At 40.1% G+C, this 21932-nt stretch overlaps 1 protein-coding gene across 12 annotated transcripts in view; it reads left to right on the forward strand.

Annotated features, from left to right (window-relative positions):
* Positions 1-7256: 7256 nt before the first annotated feature.
* The window catches only part of FN1 (fibronectin 1), a 69486-nt gene continuing 54810 nt past the window's right edge, over positions 7257-21932 (forward strand). For all 12 annotated transcript variants that reach the window (XM_049614952.1, XM_049614953.1, XM_049614958.1 and 9 more), the window contains exons 1-10: positions 7257-7668; positions 8641-8769; positions 9698-9835; positions 11379-11510; positions 12448-12585; positions 14802-14960; positions 17468-17659; positions 18505-18684; positions 19345-19521; positions 20575-20727. In XM_049614952.1, the coding sequence (XP_049470909.1) occupies positions 7521-7668; positions 8641-8769; positions 9698-9835; positions 11379-11510; positions 12448-12585; positions 14802-14960; positions 17468-17659; positions 18505-18684; positions 19345-19521; positions 20575-20727 (1546 nt within the window). In that variant the 5' untranslated portion in view covers positions 7257-7520. The remainder of the gene's footprint in view (positions 7669-8640; positions 8770-9697; positions 9836-11378; positions 11511-12447; positions 12586-14801; positions 14961-17467; positions 17660-18504; positions 18685-19344; positions 19522-20574; positions 20728-21932) is intronic.

A 21932-nucleotide genomic window follows, 5' to 3' on the forward strand; every position in this document is an offset into this window, starting at 1 on the left:
TGTTTTCTTTTCTTTATAATTTATAATCATTAGGTCATGTGCTCCTATCATCAGAGCATTTTACTCTGGGAAAGATATAATATTTGAGGGGCACATATTCAGCAGAGAAAAGGAAAACATAAAGGCCAAGACGTGGGAAAAGCAAGAAGAAATCACTGACTGAGTCATATTAGTTGCTAAGTTTGGAAAAGAATTCATGTGTCCTAAATCTATTTGGCTAAAATTTACAACTTAAACCATAGCTTATGTGAACTATTCATGTTATCCTTAGAAACTGTTGGAATCTGTATTGTTAGAGTTCAGCAGGAAATAGAATTCAAATGATTTCCTCTGAGACACTTTGGTGAAGGCCTGTTAAAGAGGTATGGGCATAGCCAAGGGATAAAGAAGAAGGGATGTTTGAGGCTCCCAGGGACCAGGGAGGTATGAAGTTTTATTACTTCTAGGTCTGTCATCATAGGAGGGAGCCAGTGAGGGCTGGAGTATCAGAGAACTGTCTGGCAGGAGACGTCGCTCCAGAGCAGAGTTCCTCCCCATTTCTTTTTAGTTATCCCCACTTCAACTGCCCCCACTCCAAAAATTAAATCTAACTCAAATTTTACCTAACAAAATAAATTAACAACAAAGGAATAAGATTTTATCAGGTAGGGGTGTAGGGGTGAGTTGTTTGGGTTCTTTTTTTTTAACCCCCACTCACTTCTCAAGAACCAGTTTCACCCTCTTGGGGGCAATATTGCTCCCACTGAGAAAGAACGCATGTTCTAGAGACAGGCAGCTGCCCCCCAGAACTGCGGCCCTGAAACAGGAAACAGACTTCAAAAGAAGCACCCTGACCTCTTTGTCCTCCTGCCCTCCAGCAAGCAAAGATTTCTGCCATACAGTCCAAGGGGTCAGCCCCCAGGTCAGAGCAAGGCAGTGAAAAGCAGAGCATGAAGATCTGCGAGGAACCAAAAAAAGTAACCATCAAAGAATTTTTCCAAATTTCTTAACACTTATAGGGAACACATCTCTTTGGGGGAAGCCTCGTACGCCTTGGCAAAGAACATGGATTTTGTGTCAGGAAGAACTTGCTTGAAGTTCCAGCTTTGTCCCTCTCTCACTACACCAGCTTAAGGACCATCTTTAATCTCTGGAGGCTCAGAGAGAAAAATGAGGCTATTTATATCTATTTCTGGCAATTGCTTTGACAATAAACTATAATAACAGAGGCAGAGCACTTAGTAATGTGACCGGCTGGATAAATAATCACTGAATGTGAATTTGAGAGTGCCTATCGTGTGTCCTTCTTTTCTTTCATTCATAGGTGCCAAGTACTTACCCAATAGTGCCCTGTGTCCAGTACTGGGCAGGCAGAGTAAACAAGACAGAGACTCTGCCCCACCATGCTTGTAGTCTACTGGAGTCAGGTAATGGTCTTCTACATGAGATTCACAATATCAGAACATAGGCTGTTGGAAGGAAATTGGTTCACAAAAGAATGGCCCCAGATACCACAGGTGACAACTAGTAACATATCAGGTAACAGAGATCTGTGTGACATCTTCTGAATAAATTAGTCTTCTGTTGACTAAATCACCCACTAAATTCTTTAGCCAATTGTTTTGCCTATATATTTGTTCCAGAGGAAGATCATTAAGTGATACCACAATTTCAATAGGACTGGCAATTCAGAAAACATCCTTCGAGTTACTTTTCTAAACCTCAGACCCTTATCTGTAAAAGTAAGTGAATAGAGAATAGTATTTACTTCAGAGGGTTGTTGATGGTTGAATGAAAAAAAAAATGCGTGTAAAGCACTTAGTATCAGGTCTGTCTCAGAGTTAAGTGCTTAAAAAAATCTAGCTATTTAATTTATTTCTCTTTTGGTGCTAGAATCTTTAAGACCTGATGCAGATACTTAAACTTGCCTTAGTTTTCCATGTTTGACACAGTAATGATTTTAGATTTTTTTTTAAGATTTTATTTTTGGGGCACCTCGGTGACTCAGTGGGTTAAGTGTCCAACTTTGGCCAGTTAATGATCTCATGGTTCATGAGTTCAAGCCATGCTTCGAGCTCTGGGGCTGACAGCTCTGAGCCTGGAGCCTGCTTCAGATTCTGTGTCTCCCTGTCTCTCTGCCCCCCCCCTCTCTTTCTCAAAAAAATGAATAAACATTAAATTTTTTTAAAAGATTTTATTTTTAAGTAATCTCTACACCCAACATGGGGCTTAAACTCCCAACCCCAAGATCAAGAGTCACACATTCTTCCAACTGAGCCAGCCAGGAGCCCCAAAACAGTAATGATTTTAAATGTTTATTGCATCTCAGTAAAATTTTTATAGTTAATGAGAGAGTATCTTAAATTTATCTAGAAAATGGTTCAGCAAAGATTTAGAGATAAATATATTTATGCTTTCACTTTTATAATTGAGTTGAATGTCTTTAATTTATTGTAACTAATTAATCATTTTAAAAAGTTGGTAGAAAGAGTGTCTACTGACCACCTATATGACAATAGCCTTTTGTTGGCTTGAAAATTTATTTAAGAGATAATGTGTATTTTTAAGCATCTGACACAACCTTCATGATCAGCTGCATATCAGAAACTGAAAGTATGTAAATGTAAAAGGATATAAAATAATTTAAATAGTGGAAATCTTTTCAGTTTTTTTAAATATTTTAAGTTTTAATTATTTATTTATTATTTTTTTTTAATGTTTATTTTTGAGAGAGACAGAGAAAGAGAGTACATGCTGGAGCAGGGGAGCAGCAGAGCAAGAGAAGGAGAGAGAGAATCCCAAGCAGGCTCCACACTGTCAGTGCAGAGCCTGATGCAGGGCTCAAAACCCACAAACTGTAAGATCATGACCTGAGCCAAAATCAAGAGTTGGACTCTTAACTGACTGAACCACCCAGGCACCCCAAATACTTTAAGTTTTTTAAAAATAATTTGTAATGTTTATTCATTTTTGAGAAAGAGAGAGGCAGAGATAGAGGGAGACAGAGGGTCTGTGCTGTCAGTACAGAGCCAGATGCGAGGCTCAAACCCACAAACTATGAGATCATGTCTTGAGCTGAAGTTGGATGCTTAACCGACTGAGCCACCAAGGCACCCCAAGTTTTTAAAAAATTTTTTCAGCCTTTCAAAACAAACCTTTAAAGACACTAACATAAAATAAAGCAAAACTGAAAAAAGAAGCAACACACAAAAATAAAACTTTTCCCAGAAACTGTTACCCATCTTGGGAAGCTGGAAATGTTCTCTTAGAGTTGGTTAAGTGTTCCAGCTACACAGTAGTTAGTTCTGTTTTACTGGATGGATTAGACTTCTTCGAAAAGCCTTTTGGGAGTTAGTCTAATGAGAAAAGAGTACTCCTGTTTAAAAAAGTGGCGAGGGGGTGGGGGTGGGGGGGGGAGCTTAGATTAAAGCTTTTAAAAGTGCTGATTAAATAATAAAGTAACTTAAAATATAAACAAAATACTTATTAAGTGGAAGCTGGCTAGCTTTCAAGGGATAAATTAACGCCCTTATCAAATATTTTTTCCCTGGTTGTAGGTGCCCTGTCAATTACAGACAAACTGCTTAGACATTCAACCCACGTGGGCTGCCCTTGGGGCAATTTATTTTTCCTTCTCACACCTGTGTTTAATGAGTAGCAGTTTTGCAAGCTTGGCCATTTTCAAGGGAAGAAGATGGGAAGGATTTCATGCCAAAAAAATAAAATCAAGGTAAGAAACAAAACTACTGCAATTTATCTTTCTCCAGCCATGAAATAGAAAAAGACACTACAGTCTCTTAAGGCAGAAAGTTCCAAAGGTCTCTAGTCAATGGCCTTCCCTCTAACCGGACTGAAAGAGATTAAGAACAGGATAAAAGCCAAAGGTTTTCAGGAAAAACAGCCTACCTTCCTTTAAAGTAACCTTTGGGTCAAGAAGCTATTTCTTATCAGGGCTAAGATTTTTTTCTAATAGAAGGGTTTCAGCTAGCAAGGGTATTGTCTGCCATGTGTGTATTAGTCTTAAAGGAAACTCATTTTCACTTGGAAAAAAATTGCCTTTTAAAATTTATCCCTTAAATTGTTTTTTAATTTCAATCCTCTTTAAATGACTGGATCTGATAAATTCTTTTTGTGCTTAACCATAATCTTCAACTAATAGTCAATTCAACTCAGATTTCCATAATTGTTCATAATCCTCAATATCCTCCTCTAAAACAAAACATCCAAATAACACCCCCCTCCCCACGCACGAGTATGTGTGTTCCTTTTTAAGTTGCTCTAAATAAATTCTGGGAAAATCCTATCACCACGGCACCTCCATGGAGAAACAAGGCACAGTCCTAAGCAAGGATCTGTTCTGTCTTGAAACATACATGTCATCTCACAAATACTGGGTTTCTTAAGGAGTTTCTGGCATAGAGGGACAGAATCTGCTACTGTATCAAAGGCAAACTTCCTTTCAGAAAGATGAAGAAATGAGGCCACCTTATGTATGGCTGCAGCCTCTTGGGAGTGTGTCCTTGACACAAAATCAGAAGAGGTACAAGTGAAAAGAATAAAGAAATACTACTTTTTGATCAATTTTGTTAAAAAACAACTTTATTGAGGTGTAATTTACAGAATGTCATAATTTTCACCCTTTTGAAGTTACAACCCCATGATTTTTAGGAACTTTGCCAGGTTGCACCCTTCCCAGCACAGTCTGGTTTTAGAACATTTATTTTCATCACCCCAGTAAGATTTCTTGTTCCCATTTACAGTTAATTCCTGGGCCCAGCCCCAGACACCTATGAATTTACTTTCTGTCTCCTTTGTCACACTCTCCTATCCAAATCAAGATGAGGAAAAAGAAATCCAAGGATATATCCTGCAAGTAGAAGGATACTATTTACTGAAGAATCCATCCTATCCCAATAGTCTCCAGAATTCTTAAGAAATGCAAGGGAATCTTGGACCCTAGGCATATCAGTTGAGTTAGAACAGAATCAGAGAGGTCTTCAATATTTAATTAACTCGCTAGTAAGAGATACTAGACTTACATAGTTACAAGGGATTTTGATAATGAAAGAATACCAAGGCAAGCCTTGTTATCTTAACCAAAGAAATGTCTCCGTCTCCAAAGTTTAAGAATAACAACAAAAGTTCAAGTAAAAGGGTAAACTTCCAAACATTCCTATAAAATTCAGTCTCATATTTTTATATTTTTGCTTGTAAGATATTAGAGATATACTATTTCCTTAAATTATATTTCAATAGGATTGAAATATAAAAGTTTCTTCTCAAATGTAAGGTAGTCCTTTTTCCTCCAAGCTCTCATATATATATTATTCTAATGTATTTTGAGTACAGCAAATATATCAAAATATCATGCTGTTGGTTGACAAAATACTTTTCTAACCACTTATTTCCTTCCCCCAGAATCTATGTATTTTAAGAAAGCTTTAGTTTCAGGTTTATCTTGCTTACATCCTGATTTCCAGGTATCCTTCCCTCTGGCTTCCCAGAAATTTACTAGGCATTTTACAAGGGGCCCTTTTATACTTGAAAGAGAAAACTGCTTTGTTGAATGATGATGAGAAATTAAAAAAACAAACAAACAAACAAAAAAGTCTAACCCAGACAGGACTCTAAATTTGGGGAAACCCATGGCACTCTCTCAACTTGAAACGTTGGTCACAAAGATTACTCAAGGAGTTATTTTATACTACTTGTAAGAAACTGATATTTGCTGTGGGGTTTTTTTAATCCATGCGTTAATAAAAGCAAATGTTAGTTTTGTGTCTTTGATGTGTTGGGTATTTTATAACCATAGAGTTCTTTAACCCATGGCAGTTACTGGAGGTGGAACTTTTGGAGAAAACAAGTACTTGCAGAAATAAACATTTTCCCAGTACTTTTCATAGGTTCTTAAAGCAAACAGGAGGTCTGCACCACGAACATTACTTCTGGAAGGCAGAACTTTGAGTCAGGGTCTCTCTGGAGTTGCTGAAGAAAACTGGAGTCTTCCTTTTGAAGACCTTTTTAAAGCCGAGTGTGACTCCGGTTTGTCTGAAAACAAACTGTTGTGATGAATTGCTAAATGCTAGTCTTCTCAGATTCCCTTTCAACCCTCTGCGTTTAGAGGGAAAGAGGGAGAGACCTTAAATGGGAACTTTCCACATTCTTGGAATATGTAACAATTGAGATGTATTTTTTTTTTTTTTTTATTGGCAGCAGGGGCTGGGGGAAGGGCATTCTGTGATGGAACTGATGTCTACCAAAAGAAAATGCCAAATAAAAGCAAGGAAGGGACTATTGGGAGGCAAGGCTGTGAATGGTCTTTTCTTAGCTTTTAGTGAGTCAGACAAGATCTCTCCCCCCGTGTGCAACAGGCTTGGTGAACGTGGACAAAGACATGAAGACCTTTCTCTCTCCAGGTTTCAGGTCATCCACGACTGATTTCACTTTGAGTGGAAACAGGCACCCCATCCCCAGGAAAGAGACTTTCCCGCACATTTTTTAACTGCTGCTTTGTCTTTCCAAAAAGAAAACTCGTTCTCTGAATTTCCCCCAGATCCTCCAAGCACCCCGCAGAACTTAGTAGAAGCTCATTAAAGAATCGCTTTCTCCCCCCTTCCTCAGAACCCGGCAGGTACAGCCTTCAGAAGGGGAGAAGTCTTGAATAGGAAGCTGTGAAGGCAGAGAAAGCGAGTCCCAAGTCAGTGCACATTAGACCAAAGAGAGGGAACAGGAGGGAAGCCAGCCCCGCCCTGGGACTGTAAAGTCTACATTCCTCCAGCTGCAAGGTGGTGGCTACTTTATGGTTTTTCCTCCCCCCAAAATACACTCCAGCGAGCAGACTTTTTTTTCTCAGAAGTGATGCAATTCCTCAACTTCCCCCCGCCCCAGTAAAAAAGAAAAGGAAAGGCGGGGGGTGTCTTGCAACCCCTTCGCCTCGCTCAACTCCAGCCCCTCCCTTTCCTCCCAGTCTACCCCTTTCCAGCCGCTTCCCATCCCTCCCCCTCAGCCCCAAGAAAGTTTGACGACCGCAAAGGAAACCAAAAAAAAGTTCCTTTGCCCCAGTCCTGGCGGGCGATCAGCATCTCTTTTGTTCGCGGCGAACCCACAGTCCCCCTGACGTCACCCGGAGTCCGGGCCAATCGGCGCGCGGTCGGCGGCGGCGGCGGGGGCCGGAGGGTGGGGGGAGCCTGGCCGTCCCTCCTCCCCGGCGCCCTGGGCCTCGTGGGGGGCGGGAGGGGACCGTCCCATATAAACCCTGGCGCTCGGGGCTCGGCCGCCCGCGCCGGCAGCGCTTTGCAGGGGGAGGTGAGGGAGCTCCAGGCGCGAGCGCCGGAGAGGGGACCTGCAGCCACAACTTCTCTCGTCCTCTCCTTCCCCTCTGTCCCTCGGGCCGTCCCCTTCCCCATCCCCTGGCCCCTATTTTCTTGGGGTCACCAACCCACAGAAGGCACTGGAACCTTCTCCCGCAGGTTGCAAAGGGAGACAAACTTGGTGGCAACTTGCCTTCTGGTGAGGGCTTCTCCCTCCCGCACCGTCTCAAGATGCTCAGGGGTCCGGGGCCCCGGCTGCTGTTGCTGGCCGTCCTGTCCCTGGGGACAGCGGTGCCCTCCACCGGAGCCTCGAAGAGCAAGAGGCAGGCTCAGCAAATCATTCAGCCCCAGACCCCAGTGGCTGTCAGCCAGAGCAAGCGTGAGTACCGACCGCGGGCTGAAACAGGCTGTCCCCGGGACGGGACCCTGAAGCCAACCAAAGTTGTGGCTGAAGTTTTGCGCGCGCGCGTGTGCGGCGTGTGTGTGTGTGTGTGTGTGTGTGTGTGTGTGTGTGTGCACTCCTTAATGAGAGTTGCCGAACGAGGGCACAAAAGGCTCGGGGTTTGAGCAGCCTGGTTCCGAGGGCCTTAGAATAAAATAATGCATTGGAGCACAGGGGTTCCCGCAGCGCTCTTGTCAGCGGTACCTATTAAAGTCGTCCTCCTATGAATTCATCCAAACTTGCTTTTAAGGAGGAAACTGCCTTTACATTTTCCATCTGGTGTTAGTGTGATCCTTACGCTTCAGATTTTCTTTGTTACTAAATAATTGGTTAAATATTTTCAAAATGGGGGTGGTAGGAGGGTGTCCAAATAGTTACATTGTTCCGAACTTGAAAGCGATGTGATTGGTTCACAGTGCTTTGGGCCCTTCAGGATACTTCTCCAAGAACAGATCTGAATTCCTCTTCCAGTTTTTCAAAGACACACCCTCCTATAGCCTGGGCTAAAGGAAACTGCTTAAAGTTGTCCTTCTTGACTTATTACCCCAGAAAAGCATTGAAGGTCTTTGCATATTTTAAAATGTAATTCCAGGTATCTGTCTTCCAAAATGTTTCCACTCCTTTGATGTAGACCCCTGGCCAGATGGAAATGACATCATTGTATAACATTTAGCTAAGTTAAAAGAGAGAAAAAAGGAATACCTAAATATCTACATGTACGAATTGTGGTTAACTCCTTAGATAGCTAATTTCTATATATTTTAGAGTGGAATATTCTGCTCCTCTGTTGATTAACTTATTTTTCTGTTTGTTGCTTAGTCTTGTCAATTTAGTTGTGTAAGAAAATTCCATAATTTAGAAAAAAGAGAAGATGGAGATGTAATCACTTTTTTCTTCAATCATTTATAGCTGGCTGTTATGACAATGGGAAACACTATCAGATAAACCAACAATGGGAGCGCACCTACCTGGGAAATGCCTTGGTTTGTACCTGTTATGGAGGGAGCCGAGGATTTAATTGCGAGAGTAAACCTGAACGTAAGTGGTGGGAGCCTGGCAGTTAGTATCTTTTGATATATGGAGAAGTGGGTGCTTGTTAATTAAACTTAGCATTGGTAACAAAAATATGTATACCATTTTCCCAGTAGAATTGTCTATCATTTCCTCTTTAAATAACTGTTAATAACTGCTTTTATTTGTCTTTTACATGTTACTTCTACCTTTAAAACCAAACAACTAGTGTATCTGAAAGTAGTTTCTTGAGTCTACTTTTTGTTTTATTCTCTCAAAGTTTTTGATGAGAAAATGAAAGATTTTGTGTTTTCCCTCCAAAGAAACCACTTATAAAATTTTAGTTTATTAGAAAAGAATTTCAAATCTTAAACTACATGTAAGATTACGGGCCAGAAAACACTTTGGGTACTCTATTATAAAGTGATTTGTCAGTTACATAAAACCAGGAGCTGCTTACTTCAAAGTTCTCATTCTTTTATGACCATTTTTCTGTTTCTTGTAAATTATAACAACACCTGGAAAGAAGCACGGATGAGGCTAAAATGGAAATAGGATTAAGACATGACAGTGCCTGGTGGGAGGTGGAGATCTTCAAATTGTTTGCTTTTAGTGTGGACCTTGGTTTGAGTGAGCCAGAGATTACAATGGAAGCCTTCCTTCACAGTCTAACCAGTCCTAAAGTAGTGCTTAATACAGCTTTTTCCTAAGGGCCTGAGAATCCTTTACAATAGAAATTAATTTACAGAAAATCAGAGAACTGGTCAAAGTTCAAAAGTTGAGCTTCATTAAAGCCTGCAGTAAAATCTAGATCTCCCATTTTAATTTTTTACATACTTCTGTTGTACTGTGCTACTCATAGAATGAAAAAGTGAGTTTTTCTTTGGATGGGATTAGTGGAATAAAAAAGCTTTTATATATGTGAGGCTCACATGAACTTTCTTTCCCTCCTCAGCTGAAGAGACTTGCTTTGACAAGTACACTGGGAACACTTACCGAGTGGGTGACACTTATGAGCGCCCTAAAGACTCCATGATCTGGGACTGTACCTGCATCGGAGCTGGGCGAGGGAGGATAAGTTGTACCATTGCAAGTAAGGAAGACATTCTGCAAAATGTCAATAAAATAAATGAATTTCTCCATTACCGTCACTGTCACTTTCTGCTATCCATGACTGGATGTTCCTAATTCGGGGCTTTACCCCAGGTGACTGGGTGCTCTTATGTCATCGCCCAACTGGATCCTGTGCTTCTGGAAGATGGCTCTGTGCACAGGTGGAAACAGTGTTTAGTTTGTATGGACTTGTGAGTACCCAGTGGATCTCTTGAGTTCCATTTCAGTAAGATATGCTTGGAGGAGTTGTTCATTTTAATTTACCTGGACATCTTCAAGCTAGACTGATCAAGTGATTAGGAAGATGGTCAAGAAGAGGTGAATTAGCCATTGTGTGGTCTGCTCTTCTTGTTTGTGATGCAGAGACTTCTTGCATCCCACAGATACAGTCTGACTTCTTGTGACTTATAGGATTTACCCAGGAAACAAATCTCTATTCCCAGGGATAATATGGAATGGTTAGCCTACTAGTGTTTCCAAGGACCTTTGGGGACTGTGTTGACTCTCATTAATTCCCGTTTAGCTAAGGCAGCCTTTTCATTATTATTCACTAGGCTACCAATAGACTCTATTAACATAGCATTTAGTGGGGCACCTGGGTGGCTCAGTCAGTTGGGCATCTGACTCTTGGTTTCAGCTCAGGTCATGATCCCAGGTTCATGGGATCGAGCCCCGCATCAGGCTCCACACTGAGCATGGAGCCTACTTAAGATTTTCTCTCTCTCTCTCTCTGTCTCTTTCTCTCTCTCTCCCCCTCTCCCCTGCTCTCTCTCTTTCTCTCTCTCTAAAAAAAAAATTAATATATTAATTAAATTAAATTTTAAAAAGAAAACATTTAGTTTTTTTAATCCATCCTTTAAGTATAAGTTACTTGAAAGGCTTCTGTCCAAAAGAACAAAGCAGTCCTTTGTCAATAGACCCAATAAGCTTTTCCTGTACTTAATGTTAGGGTTTATTCAAGTTTATTGGCAGTCTTATGAATTAGTGGTCCATAGTGCTTATAATCTAATGGACAGTTTGGCCTCTGATGTGCCACTGTGCTTAATAGCTTAGAAGAGTACCCAGATTTCCACACTTGATAGGTGTGCATCTATGTGATTTCCACCAATGTGACATTTTTTATGCTGGGGTAAAACATGGGCTCTCCCACTCCTGAAAGCTGGAAAGCTATGCCCAGTGTGGCCTTTTCATTCCGTCAGCCTCAATCTGCCTGCCAGCCTTTCTTTTCTGCTTTAGGACCCAATTTCCTGTGATCTCTCTGAGGAACCAGGATTTATGACCTCTTTCTTTGCCATTCAATTTTCTGTGTGATTTCCCATCATGCTTAACCAAGACCCAAGTGACCAGACCTGTTAACTTTCCCCCTGCCTCTGATGGGAAAGCTGTTGTCTGTGTTCTTGCTTTGCCTAACCCAAGTACCTATCCTGGGTGGAACGTGAGACCTTTTCTTTCCTTTCTTTCTTTTTTTTTTTAACTGAAATATTCTGTCTTTTTCTCTAACATTTGCTTTTTATCTTGAACAGACCGTTGCCATGAAGGGGGTCAGTCCTACAAGATCGGTGACACGTGGAGGAGACCACATGAGACCGGCGGTTACATGTTGGAGTGTGTGTGCCTTGGTAATGGGAAAGGAGAATGGACCTGCAAGCCGATAGGTGTGTGGCTCTGAGGGACGACGGAGAGGCGGGGAGGCACAGCCAACATGGTGGATTGCACCAAAGGCCCTGTGGACGCGAGATCTGAATTCCAATTCAAAAAATAGGGAAGTGGAAATTTTATTTCAACTACTGAAATAGTTCATAATCCACAGCCCTGAAGGAATCAGGCCCAAAAGTACTAACATTGGTAGATGTCTTAATTTTGTTTCAAAAGGACAGGATCGAATTCAAAGATTTAGGAAACAGTCATTTCTTTTGTCTACTGTCTCATCGCTGCTTTCTCGTTGGTCAAGATATAAATTATTTAAAAGAAAAAAAATAGCACTTTTGACATCTTTCTTTATTGGAACACGCTGGACTGAAACAATACTGTGTGTGCTCTGTCACACCTTGGTAATTTTTCTTTTTCAAACTCAAACTTTTTGAGCTTCTTTTGGCCTTAATCTTAAACTCTATAAACACAAGTCTAAGTCTCTGCCTGTAGATTTGAATATATAAATTGTTCCTGAATCAGACTTTTTGTGTTGTAGTTATTACAGAAATCAGATTTTAAACAGCTTTCTTGTCTTTTTTTTATGCATTCATAATTTAGATCGGAATTGTGGGTGTTTTGTCCCCCACAGATGAATACATATACAGATCCTTTTCACTCAAATACTTGTGTGAGAAATGTTACTAGCTGAATATATATAGTCTATGTACTTATTAGGAGAATAGAATTTCCGCCTGCCGGCTCGTCTTGGGCTTTCTTTCACTTTGGTTACTTACTATGTGCTTAGTTATAGGGCGTGCCTTTCTTTTTGAACAGAGTACCACTTAAAAAAATGTGGCTGGATTTTTGCTTACACAATATACTTTAAATTACAAGGAGCCTGCACAATTCAAAATAACCCTTTCCCCCCCGCCCCTGTTTTTCATCCAAATTTCCTTACAGCTGAGAAATGTTTTGATCATGCTGCTGGAACTTCCTACGTTGTTGGAGAAACTTGGGAAAAGCCATATCAAGGCTGGATGATGGTGGATTGTACCTGTCTGGGAGAAGGCAGTGGACGTATCACCTGTACTTCTAGAAGTACGTCTTAGTTCTTTTGCTCAAGATGAGGCGAGGTATTGTTTTCTGGATTCCTAGAGAGACCTGTATGTAACGTGATGTCACTTATAACACACCCACCACACCAGCATGCTTTGGTAACATTTGGATGTCAAGAAAAATTCCACAATCAACTTATTCTGTTTCTTCAAAGAAAACTATAAAGTTTAATAATAAGGTCTTCGGCTATGAGTGACTAAGAAAGATCCCAAATATGCATTAAAATGCCAAATATGCTGTGGACCTGAAGATTAGTTGCAAATGTTTGATTAAATTATCACTGAGATATTTTCCAAGTATTAAAAGCAAAGAAATCATCAAAATCCATGCAAATACATCTTTGGGTATGTAGGTACTATTAACAGAGAATGGAGTGAAGCTCTAAAGTTTTAGGTTTCCTTCTATGTTTGAAATTTAACTGGGGCATATTCACTGGCAAAACTGATGAAAATAAAAAGTACATATAGGTTAAAATTATGTGTCTACGTGGGACTAAGGACAGTGTCTCTTACCCAAAGCTCTTAAATAGGCTTCTTAGTGCCATAAAGAAGCTGACCTCTAGCACCCCTGCTGCTCCTTCTAGGATTGTCTGGAGGTCCTACCTGTTGCCCTAGGGACTCAAGGCTCCTCTTTTGAACTTTTCAGACCAAAGGCAACTAGTTTATTGAAGCAAAACAACCATTAATGTTGCTGGTATAAATAAATTCTAAGTCAAATCTCAATATATTGAACCTATTTTGTTTATCTAGGTTAAAGTGTTTAACCATCTTAAAATGTTCAAACTCTAAATTTGAATTCTTTGCTAACAAAAAAATGAGTCTTTCATGGAAAGTGATAATAATTCTGGCAGACTCTTACCCAGAAACTTGCTTGTTCATTAGATCTTTTGCATTTAGAATGTTATTATGATCATCAGACTTCCAAGACCTTGGTGGCAAAGTTTTAGCTCAAAACAAAGTAAGTGTCTGACTCAAACCCTCATCTATTATTTAAAGTTCTTCTAATAGCAAGTTGGGGGAAAGTTCCTCAAAGAAAAGTCGTGTATTGCATGAAATTTTGTAAGTCCCCAGTTTATACAGGATGGTATAGGAATGCAAAAAATAAATTGGACATTAGTACAGCCTCCAAAAGCACTTACTTAGTCGGTCAGGGAGATAAGAAAGGCTTATACATATTCATTTTCTACAAAGTGTAATATTAAGGGCTTCAAGAAAAATACTGAAAATAGTGCTACGGGGGTTTAGGGAAGTACTTTTCCCTGGGATATGGAGAAAAGCTATAATATCTTCCTCCAGACCTCCATTCTGATGCTAGATCAATGTGGGTGTGTATTTGTGTGCACTTACATCAACCGTCTAATTATGGTCTCTTTCACCTCGTGCTGTGATTTTCTGATTCATACAGAAATCAAATCCTCCCTCCTCACATTGTAGCATATGGGCAAAACTGGATTATAACTGAAACAATCTATTTGTCAGATAATTGAACACATACACTAATGGCAATTTAGTTACAAATGATCACTTTATGTTAATAATTCCATTTTTCCATGAAAGGTTCACACTGAGCCATTCAAAAGAAGCCATTTGACTGGTAATTTTAAATAGGTGTGTGTTGGGGAAGGTTAGAAGAGAACATTTTAAAGAAGTTGGCAGTACTCTGAATTTTCTTACATAACAAATGAAAAAAGAGATGCTACTGTTTTTTATAGCTTCTTTGGGGCAGTTGGGGGGAGACCTTTTGAAACCTGCTTGCCTCCTATTGTTTCCCACTTTCTAAAGAAAGTCCCCTGTTGAAAGGCTGGTCATATCCAGCAATTACTGGGAGAAAGCTGGGAGAGCATGAGAAGGAAAGAGAGGGGGAAAATAGAAAGCCAGAGAATGAATTTGATCCAAGGACCAATGTGAAAACAATTTTTTTTTAAATTAATGGACGAAAGATGATGAAAAAGTCCTTTGGCAAAAGCGAAGAGGAACGAGACTAAATCCTACAAAGTCACACATCTCCCTTTCTGCTCTAACAAATGGAATCCCATCTTTCAGAAGGTTGACACCTGTGGTACCAGAGCCACATAGAAACCTACCACCAGAGAATAGCTCACCAAACTTTAAACCACTACGTTCTTTTTTTAGCGTTGACTTGAGCATTTGCCCAGCTTGACATGACGTGTATATTGAAATGCTTCCTTTCTGATACAGACAGATGCAATGACCAGGACACCAGGACATCCTACCGAATTGGCGACACGTGGAGCAAGAAGGATAATCGGGGGAACCTGCTCCAGTGCATCTGCACAGGCAACGGCAGGGGGGAGTGGAAGTGTGAGAGGCATGCGGCTCTGCAGACCACGTCCGCTGGTGAGGCACAGAACTAGCCAGAAACCGCAGCACGTTTCGAAACCTATTTCTGCAAATCCATCTTTCCTTTGACACGCCATCTGAGGATGAGTTTGCCATGTTTCTGCTAATAATCTGAGTTCATTTACAGACTGCTAGTTGTTAAAAACTTTGTTTAATATCAGGTTTTAAATTTTTAAAAAATGAAATAAAAATAGATCTTAGAGGGAACAAAAGGAGGTTTAGCCCCAAGAGATTAAACGATGTTTAAGGCAATGCCAATGTTAAAAAACCCACACAATTAATATATAGATATATATGTAGATATGCACACATATACATTCACATACATATGCATTTTTTTACATATGCATTTTTAATACCTAAAGTGCATTTTAATGGAAATGAAAGGGTTATGATGGGTTACATGACTACTTGGTTCTTCTGCTAGGAAAAGGGAAAAAAGTACATTTGTTCTTTTCCAAACTGGAATATGTTTCCTTGTCCTGACATTCAGCTTTCTTTGTAGCGGAAACAATTCTTTATGCGTGGTTTCCATGCTCCAGCAGACTTTGTTGCATTCCATAAAATAATGCACAATCATTTTCTTCATGTATTGGCATTTACAATTCGAGAAATTCAGAGGAGGCCTAGGGATGAGAATGAATGACACAATGTCTAAAGCACTTAAAAAAAAAAAAAGTAGTTTTCATTATTTCTGGCACAAGAGCAAGATCTTTGCATTGTAACTTGTTTTGTAAGAGTCTGAAGACAGAAATAATGGCGATCACGGGTGTGTGCTTCTGTTATCCTTCTTAATATGTTCTCATCAAGTTTTCACTGCATAATGTACTAGCATTATTGTTTAGCCCGTTATCAATCAACCATTTAACCATAAATAAAAATATTATTCGTTTAGATTTTTCTCCCTTTGGTGAATTTTCGTCTTGCTCTGAGCACTTCCAAAGGTAAACAAGATTAGACTTGGTAGTATCTTTGAGTTATTTGATTATTTTCATTTTTATTTTATTGATTGATTGGTTGATTGAGAGAGAGAGAGAGAGAGAGAGGGAGAGAGAGAGAGAACAGGTGAGGGGCAGAGGGAGAGCAAGAGAAAGAGAGAGAATCCCAAGCAGGCTCCATGCATAGTGTGGAGCCCGAAGGAGGGTTCCATTTCACAATGGTGAGATCATGACCTGAGCTGAAATTAAGGGTCGGACACTTAGTGACTGAGCCACCCATGCATCCTGAGGTTTTTGATTATATCAGTGAAATTACTGCTAACCAAAAAAACAAACAATTATAAACATCAATCTACTGAAATAGTTTGTTTTATTTTTTTCCCTCCTCCAGCTCCCCTACTGAAATAGTTTAAATTAAAAGGGTAATTGAGGTATAACAGGATAAGGATTCAATAAATGTTATCTATTTTTATTAATATTACTAATATTATACAGAAAAGGTTCTGTTTAAAAAGTTTGAGAAGCATTGGGTCAAACAAAATGGATCCTGCTTCTATGAGATCTTTGTGTTACTTTGTACTGTGGCTCTTCAGTGGGGTATATACAGATGCCCACTCCCCGGTGTGTATGACCTTGGGACCCATTGTATGTAAAGTGTCTTTGGGTTCTAGTGGTGAGCAGGGCTTAGAGAGATGCTGAATTCAGTCCATCAGTTATTCTGGCATTCATTCTGACTCTTCTTCTGTGGGCCTGGCCTTTGAGAGAACAGATTTCCAACAATTTAGAGAAAAGATCAACATATTGTGTTGTCTTACTCTGAAAACAAAGCTGTGTTAAGCGGATTGATTGGGTTTAGAAACACACACACACACACACACACACACACACACACCGATTCTCAAATAATCCTGGGGGGAAACAAAATGTGGAAGGAGGAACAACTTCTAGAGAATCCAGAATGGCTGCCCAGGATGCTTTCATTGAGCTCAGAGTTAAACAGACGGCCACAGGTCTGCCGCAGGGTGTCAGGGACTTCTCAAAAACAATATTGGCAAGAGAAATGCCTAGTTATATTGAACGTATAGAAGCTGCTAAGAGAGCGAGGGTGAGGCAGACCATTCCAGGAGAAGGGAAAGACATGAAGACAGTACAGGGTACAATGAGTGAATGAGGAGACAAGGCTTACACCAAGGAAGGACGTGGTCAGAGGTGAGCTGGAAGAACTTAAGTGTGGAGGATTATGAAGCTGTGGACCATGTTCTTCCTGGATTGAGTGAGGAATTGTTGAGGGCATCTGCTCTGTTGAGTGGCAGGATAATGTCTGTGATTTAGGAATATAATCCAGATAAGCTGGAAGATGGAGACCCTTTGGTTAGACTCTTATAGGTTATTTCCTAGGCTGAACGTAAAAGCTAACAAAGGGAGGGGCATTTCTTTTCAGTTCCAGATCAGTAACACCATGGATTTCAGAGTGATCTGTATGGGACCCTGAAGATCCCCACTCCAGAAAGTAGTTAGTTGGTTTCTCTCATCCAGCTTTATGACTTTCCTTTCTCATGCCCTTAGGATCTGGCTCTTTCACAGATGTCCGAACCGCCATTTACCAGCCCCAGCCTCACCCCCAGCCTGCTCCATATGGTCACTGTGTCACAGACAGTGGTGTGGTTTACTCTGTGGGGATGCAGTGGCTGAAGACACAAGGAAATAAGCAAATGCTGTGCACTTGCCTGGGCAATGGTGTCAGCTGCCAAGAGACAGGTCTGTATTATCTTTTCAAAAAATAATACTGATAGCTTTTTATTATTAAATTTTTGAGAAGCAGTACATTCATTTACAAAAAAAACAAAAAACCAAAAACCAAAAACCAAAAAACAAAAAACAAAAAACAAAGTAAAACAATAAAGCAAACAAGAAAAGCTTATAATCTTACCACCCTGTGATAACAACCAGGGTTGGCATTTCATATATTTTCTTCCAATCTTTTTAATCTACGTATTTTCTTTCCTGTAGTGGGGATTAAACTGCTATGTATTATCTTTATTTGTCTAAAATGTTGTTATAAGAGGGCTGCTTTCTGGATAGCAAACCAACCATATTTTATACTCTGAATCTCAAATTTTTGGAGCTTCATGATGCAAACTTTCAACAACTTAATACATTGCTTCTGGGCTACAAAAGTGGTAGTAACCACTATAGTGGTATAACTATATAATTAGTAGTAACCAATAACAATTGGTACCTTTGACTTTTTCCCTAGAATAACCTCATGTATTAATTATTATGGCACCAACAGAGTTCTGTATATCACTCCAGTGTACTTTGAACAGCATTCTTAACTAGTCTGTATTAATACACCATTGCAAATTGGGAAACTGAGGCACGGCAGCAAAGGTGGCAACAAAGGACATGGGCAGAGGAACTCAGGTGTCACTCTATTCACAAAAGATAGGTTTCCTGAGTAATACATTTAGACTGACTAGGTGATTCTCTGTGCTGGCTGCTTGAAGGCACAAGCTTAGTCTCCGTTAAGCTATAAAGAAGCAGCTACTGGTGGGAGATAAATGCAGCTCTATTTACTGAGACCCTTTTGGTTGTGCTTGTAGCTGTAACCCAAACCTACGGTGGCAATTCAAACGGGGAGCCGTGTGTCTTACCATTCACCTACAACGGCAGGACTTTCTACTCCTGCACCACAGAAGGGCGACAGGATGGACATCTCTGGTGCAGCACAACTTCCAATTATGAGCAAGACCAGAAATATTCCTTCTGTACAGACCATACTGGTGAGTCTCCCAGGAGGAAAGCACAGCAGTGAGAAAAACCCATTTCTCACGCCCTATTTTTATTTGCCAGCCTTCTGGGCATTCATCTTGAGGCTGCAAAAGATGTATCACTTTTGTTCAGTCTGGACCCAGGAGACGTGAAGCGAACTTAGCAGCTGAAGATCCTTCCATGTTCCCCAGGACCCTTGGGAAATGACACCGAGGGGAAAGCCCTCCTGTTCAATTATTTCTGACACACTGGGATTATGATGTGATTAAAGATACGGGTATATTAACATCCGTAGGCAATCCCCCAGCGCTAAAGAATACACAGGATGAATGCCTGAGTGCTTTTGCTTCTCTACTGGTTAACACTATGTTTTATTCAAAGCGACCATTTGATCTTTTCTCTTTTGGCTGGGAAAATGAGAGTGAAATTGGATTTAAATCTGTTTTGAAGGTGAAGGTGAATACGCTAAGGAAGCTTGAGACTATATTATCAGGCATCCTTTCTTCTGAGGTAGACTCCCCGTGAATTAGCTGCAGAGACCTGGCTCGCTCGGAACCTTCCTGTGGTAATTCCCCACTGTAAGCTGGGGTCATATGAAGCTGTATGCTTAGTCCCCACTGTAAGCTCAGTTGTCATATTATTTCTTCCTATTTGTCTGTTATTCTGGGCAGTTTTGGTTCAGACTCGAGGTGGAAATTCCAATGGTGCCTTGTGCCACTTCCCCTTCCTGTACAACAACCACAACTACACGGACTGTACTTCTGAGGGCAGGAGAGACAACATGAAGTGGTGTGGGACAACGGAGAACTACGATGCTGACCAGAAGTTTGGATTCTGCCCCATGGCCGGTAAGACAAAGCCCTGTAGACACCCATTTACGCAGTAAGACAGAAGAATAGTGTCCGGTTTACTCCTGTTTTACCCATTAAGTCTTAATTTTCAGGCAGCATGCAACTTTGTAGGATATATTTATATACATATAGTTATAGAATATCATATATAATTATATATTATATAACCATTCATATAATTGTAAAATCCTTTCGATATAGTTGAATTCCAAAAACATATAAATGCAATAAAAATGCTTTTTTTTAAAGTCTGGAAATGCACATATTTTACAGGTTTGTCATTTGTAAAGAGCACACAACTTACAGCATTTAATACATAACTGCTGTAGTCACAGACCCACGATATTTACAACATAATTTTGGTTTGATTAGAATAAGCCCGGTCACTTATTAAATACCAAAATGACCAAAACTCTGCTTTTCTTTCAAGTATGGGATCTTTTCTTTTAAGGGGGATCTAGTTTGTAAGGATAGAGAAAGGGGGGCCAATACCTTTTCTTTGTTCTCAAATTTCAAGAACCCCATAGGTTACAGTTGATCTTGTAGTTTTGGAACTGAGAAGCCGTGCACCGTATGTTGTGGAATGTGAGGCCATGAAACATAAGAAAACTACTTATACTTTTATTTCTTTCAACACAAGAGAATGTCGGATTTAGAAGAAAAACATGCTTTAGCTTACAATTCTATACCCAAATGCATAGTTTCCCTTCAGGATAGAATAAGCTGGAAGTAGAAAAAATTATGAGGCAGTAGTCAACATCAGTCTTCTACAACAATGCAAGCCCTCTACATGAATGTGTAGGCATTATTGTGGTTTAACATCCCTCAACCTTTCCTGTAATTATTCCCTACAACATACTTCACCTGTGGACTATGTTTGCTCCCTCTGGTACTTAAAACTCTACACATGCAGAGAGTAGCCCTGAGACTTCTTTGAAGCACACCAGACTGCTTTCCAACCAATTCTTGGTTACCCTACTAGCCTAAGGACTGATAATACTGCACATGTTTTTATACCTTGTGATCATTTCTCCATCCATTTCTATATAGCCCACGAGGAAATCTGCACAACCAATGAAGGGGTCATGTATCGCATTGGAGATCAGTGGGACAAACAGCACGATATGGGCCACATGATGAGGTGCACATGCGTTGGGAATGGTCGTGGAGAATGGACTTGTGTCGCCTACTCTCAGCTCCGAGGTATGCTTGCTTATTAATGAGAGCATGTGAAAGGACCGAGACTGCAGAGAGGACCAAGTTTTGTGGACATTTGTACTTTCCAAAAGCAGGAGAGGAAATGTGTGACGCCATGCCATCAGTCTACCGTGCTAGATAGGTTTGTCATGTTAGGCAGCCAGTGGAGAGAAGCTGGCAGAGCACTTCTAAAATTTGAAACATTCCCAGGATGTAAGTACTTAGGCTGAGAAGATGACTTCAAAGGCTAGAACACAATTATTTGATCCTGTTAGCTTTTAGTTACACCATTGGATTCATGTCTAGAAAAGATTGAATAATTTCTGTAAAGAAAAGAGACTTTGCTATTCTAAAAACAGATCCTTGCAGATCCAAATTGAAGGTGACAATCAGAGAGACCTATTTCTTTTGCTCAGCTCAATTTTTTTTCCCTTGGATCCTGGGATATAATATAGGGATATCGATTTATGAAAACCATGTTGGTACTTCTGTTTCTTTGATTTGAAGAGTACGATTTAAGTACAACTCTGAACCAATAAATAGTCCATATAACTGGTGTGTTGACCTTGGCCTGAACTTGTTCTCCTTTTGTGGGTAACACAATACCAGAGTAATAATAATTCCACATGATGTTGCAGAACAGAAAGGAAAGACGTACAGACTGACTCTTCATTTTACAGAGGAAGGAGCTGAGACCCAAAAAGGGAAAGTAATTTTCTCAGGATCTCTCAGAGAGTTTGGAACACAGTTGGCCTACTCTTGTGTTTTGTTTTGTTTTGTTTTTAATTTCACAAATGCCATCGATGTTATTTTATTTCCCAAATCCAAATATCTCCCCACCCCAGCCATTCCAGAGATCAGACCATCACACCATGCTGGGTACTCCATAAGTATGCTTAATTTTCTTCCTATTTCTCATAGCACGCAGAGATCTAAAGGACATTATCAAATTAGCAAGAACTTTTCCAAAAGTAAAACATGTATTTGTTTAAAAATTATCTTTCCACAGGAAGGTGTATTTTACCACATTCTTTACTTAGTTGCATAGACTTTGACCTCTGATATTTAAGTTTATAAAAAAGTTGATAAGACAGAGAATTTTTTTTTCCAAATCCTGTATTCCTGACTAAGGTTTGAAAAAATGTTCTTTCTATGCTAGTATAAAAGTTATTTTAGTGGGAGGTGTTGGTAATTTAGTGGGAAAAAAACTG

Source organism: Panthera uncia (assembly GCF_023721935.1).
Source record: "Panthera uncia isolate 11264 chromosome C1 unlocalized genomic scaffold, Puncia_PCG_1.0 HiC_scaffold_3, whole genome shotgun sequence".
NCBI classification, from domain to species: Eukaryota; Metazoa; Chordata; class Mammalia; order Carnivora; family Felidae; genus Panthera; species Panthera uncia.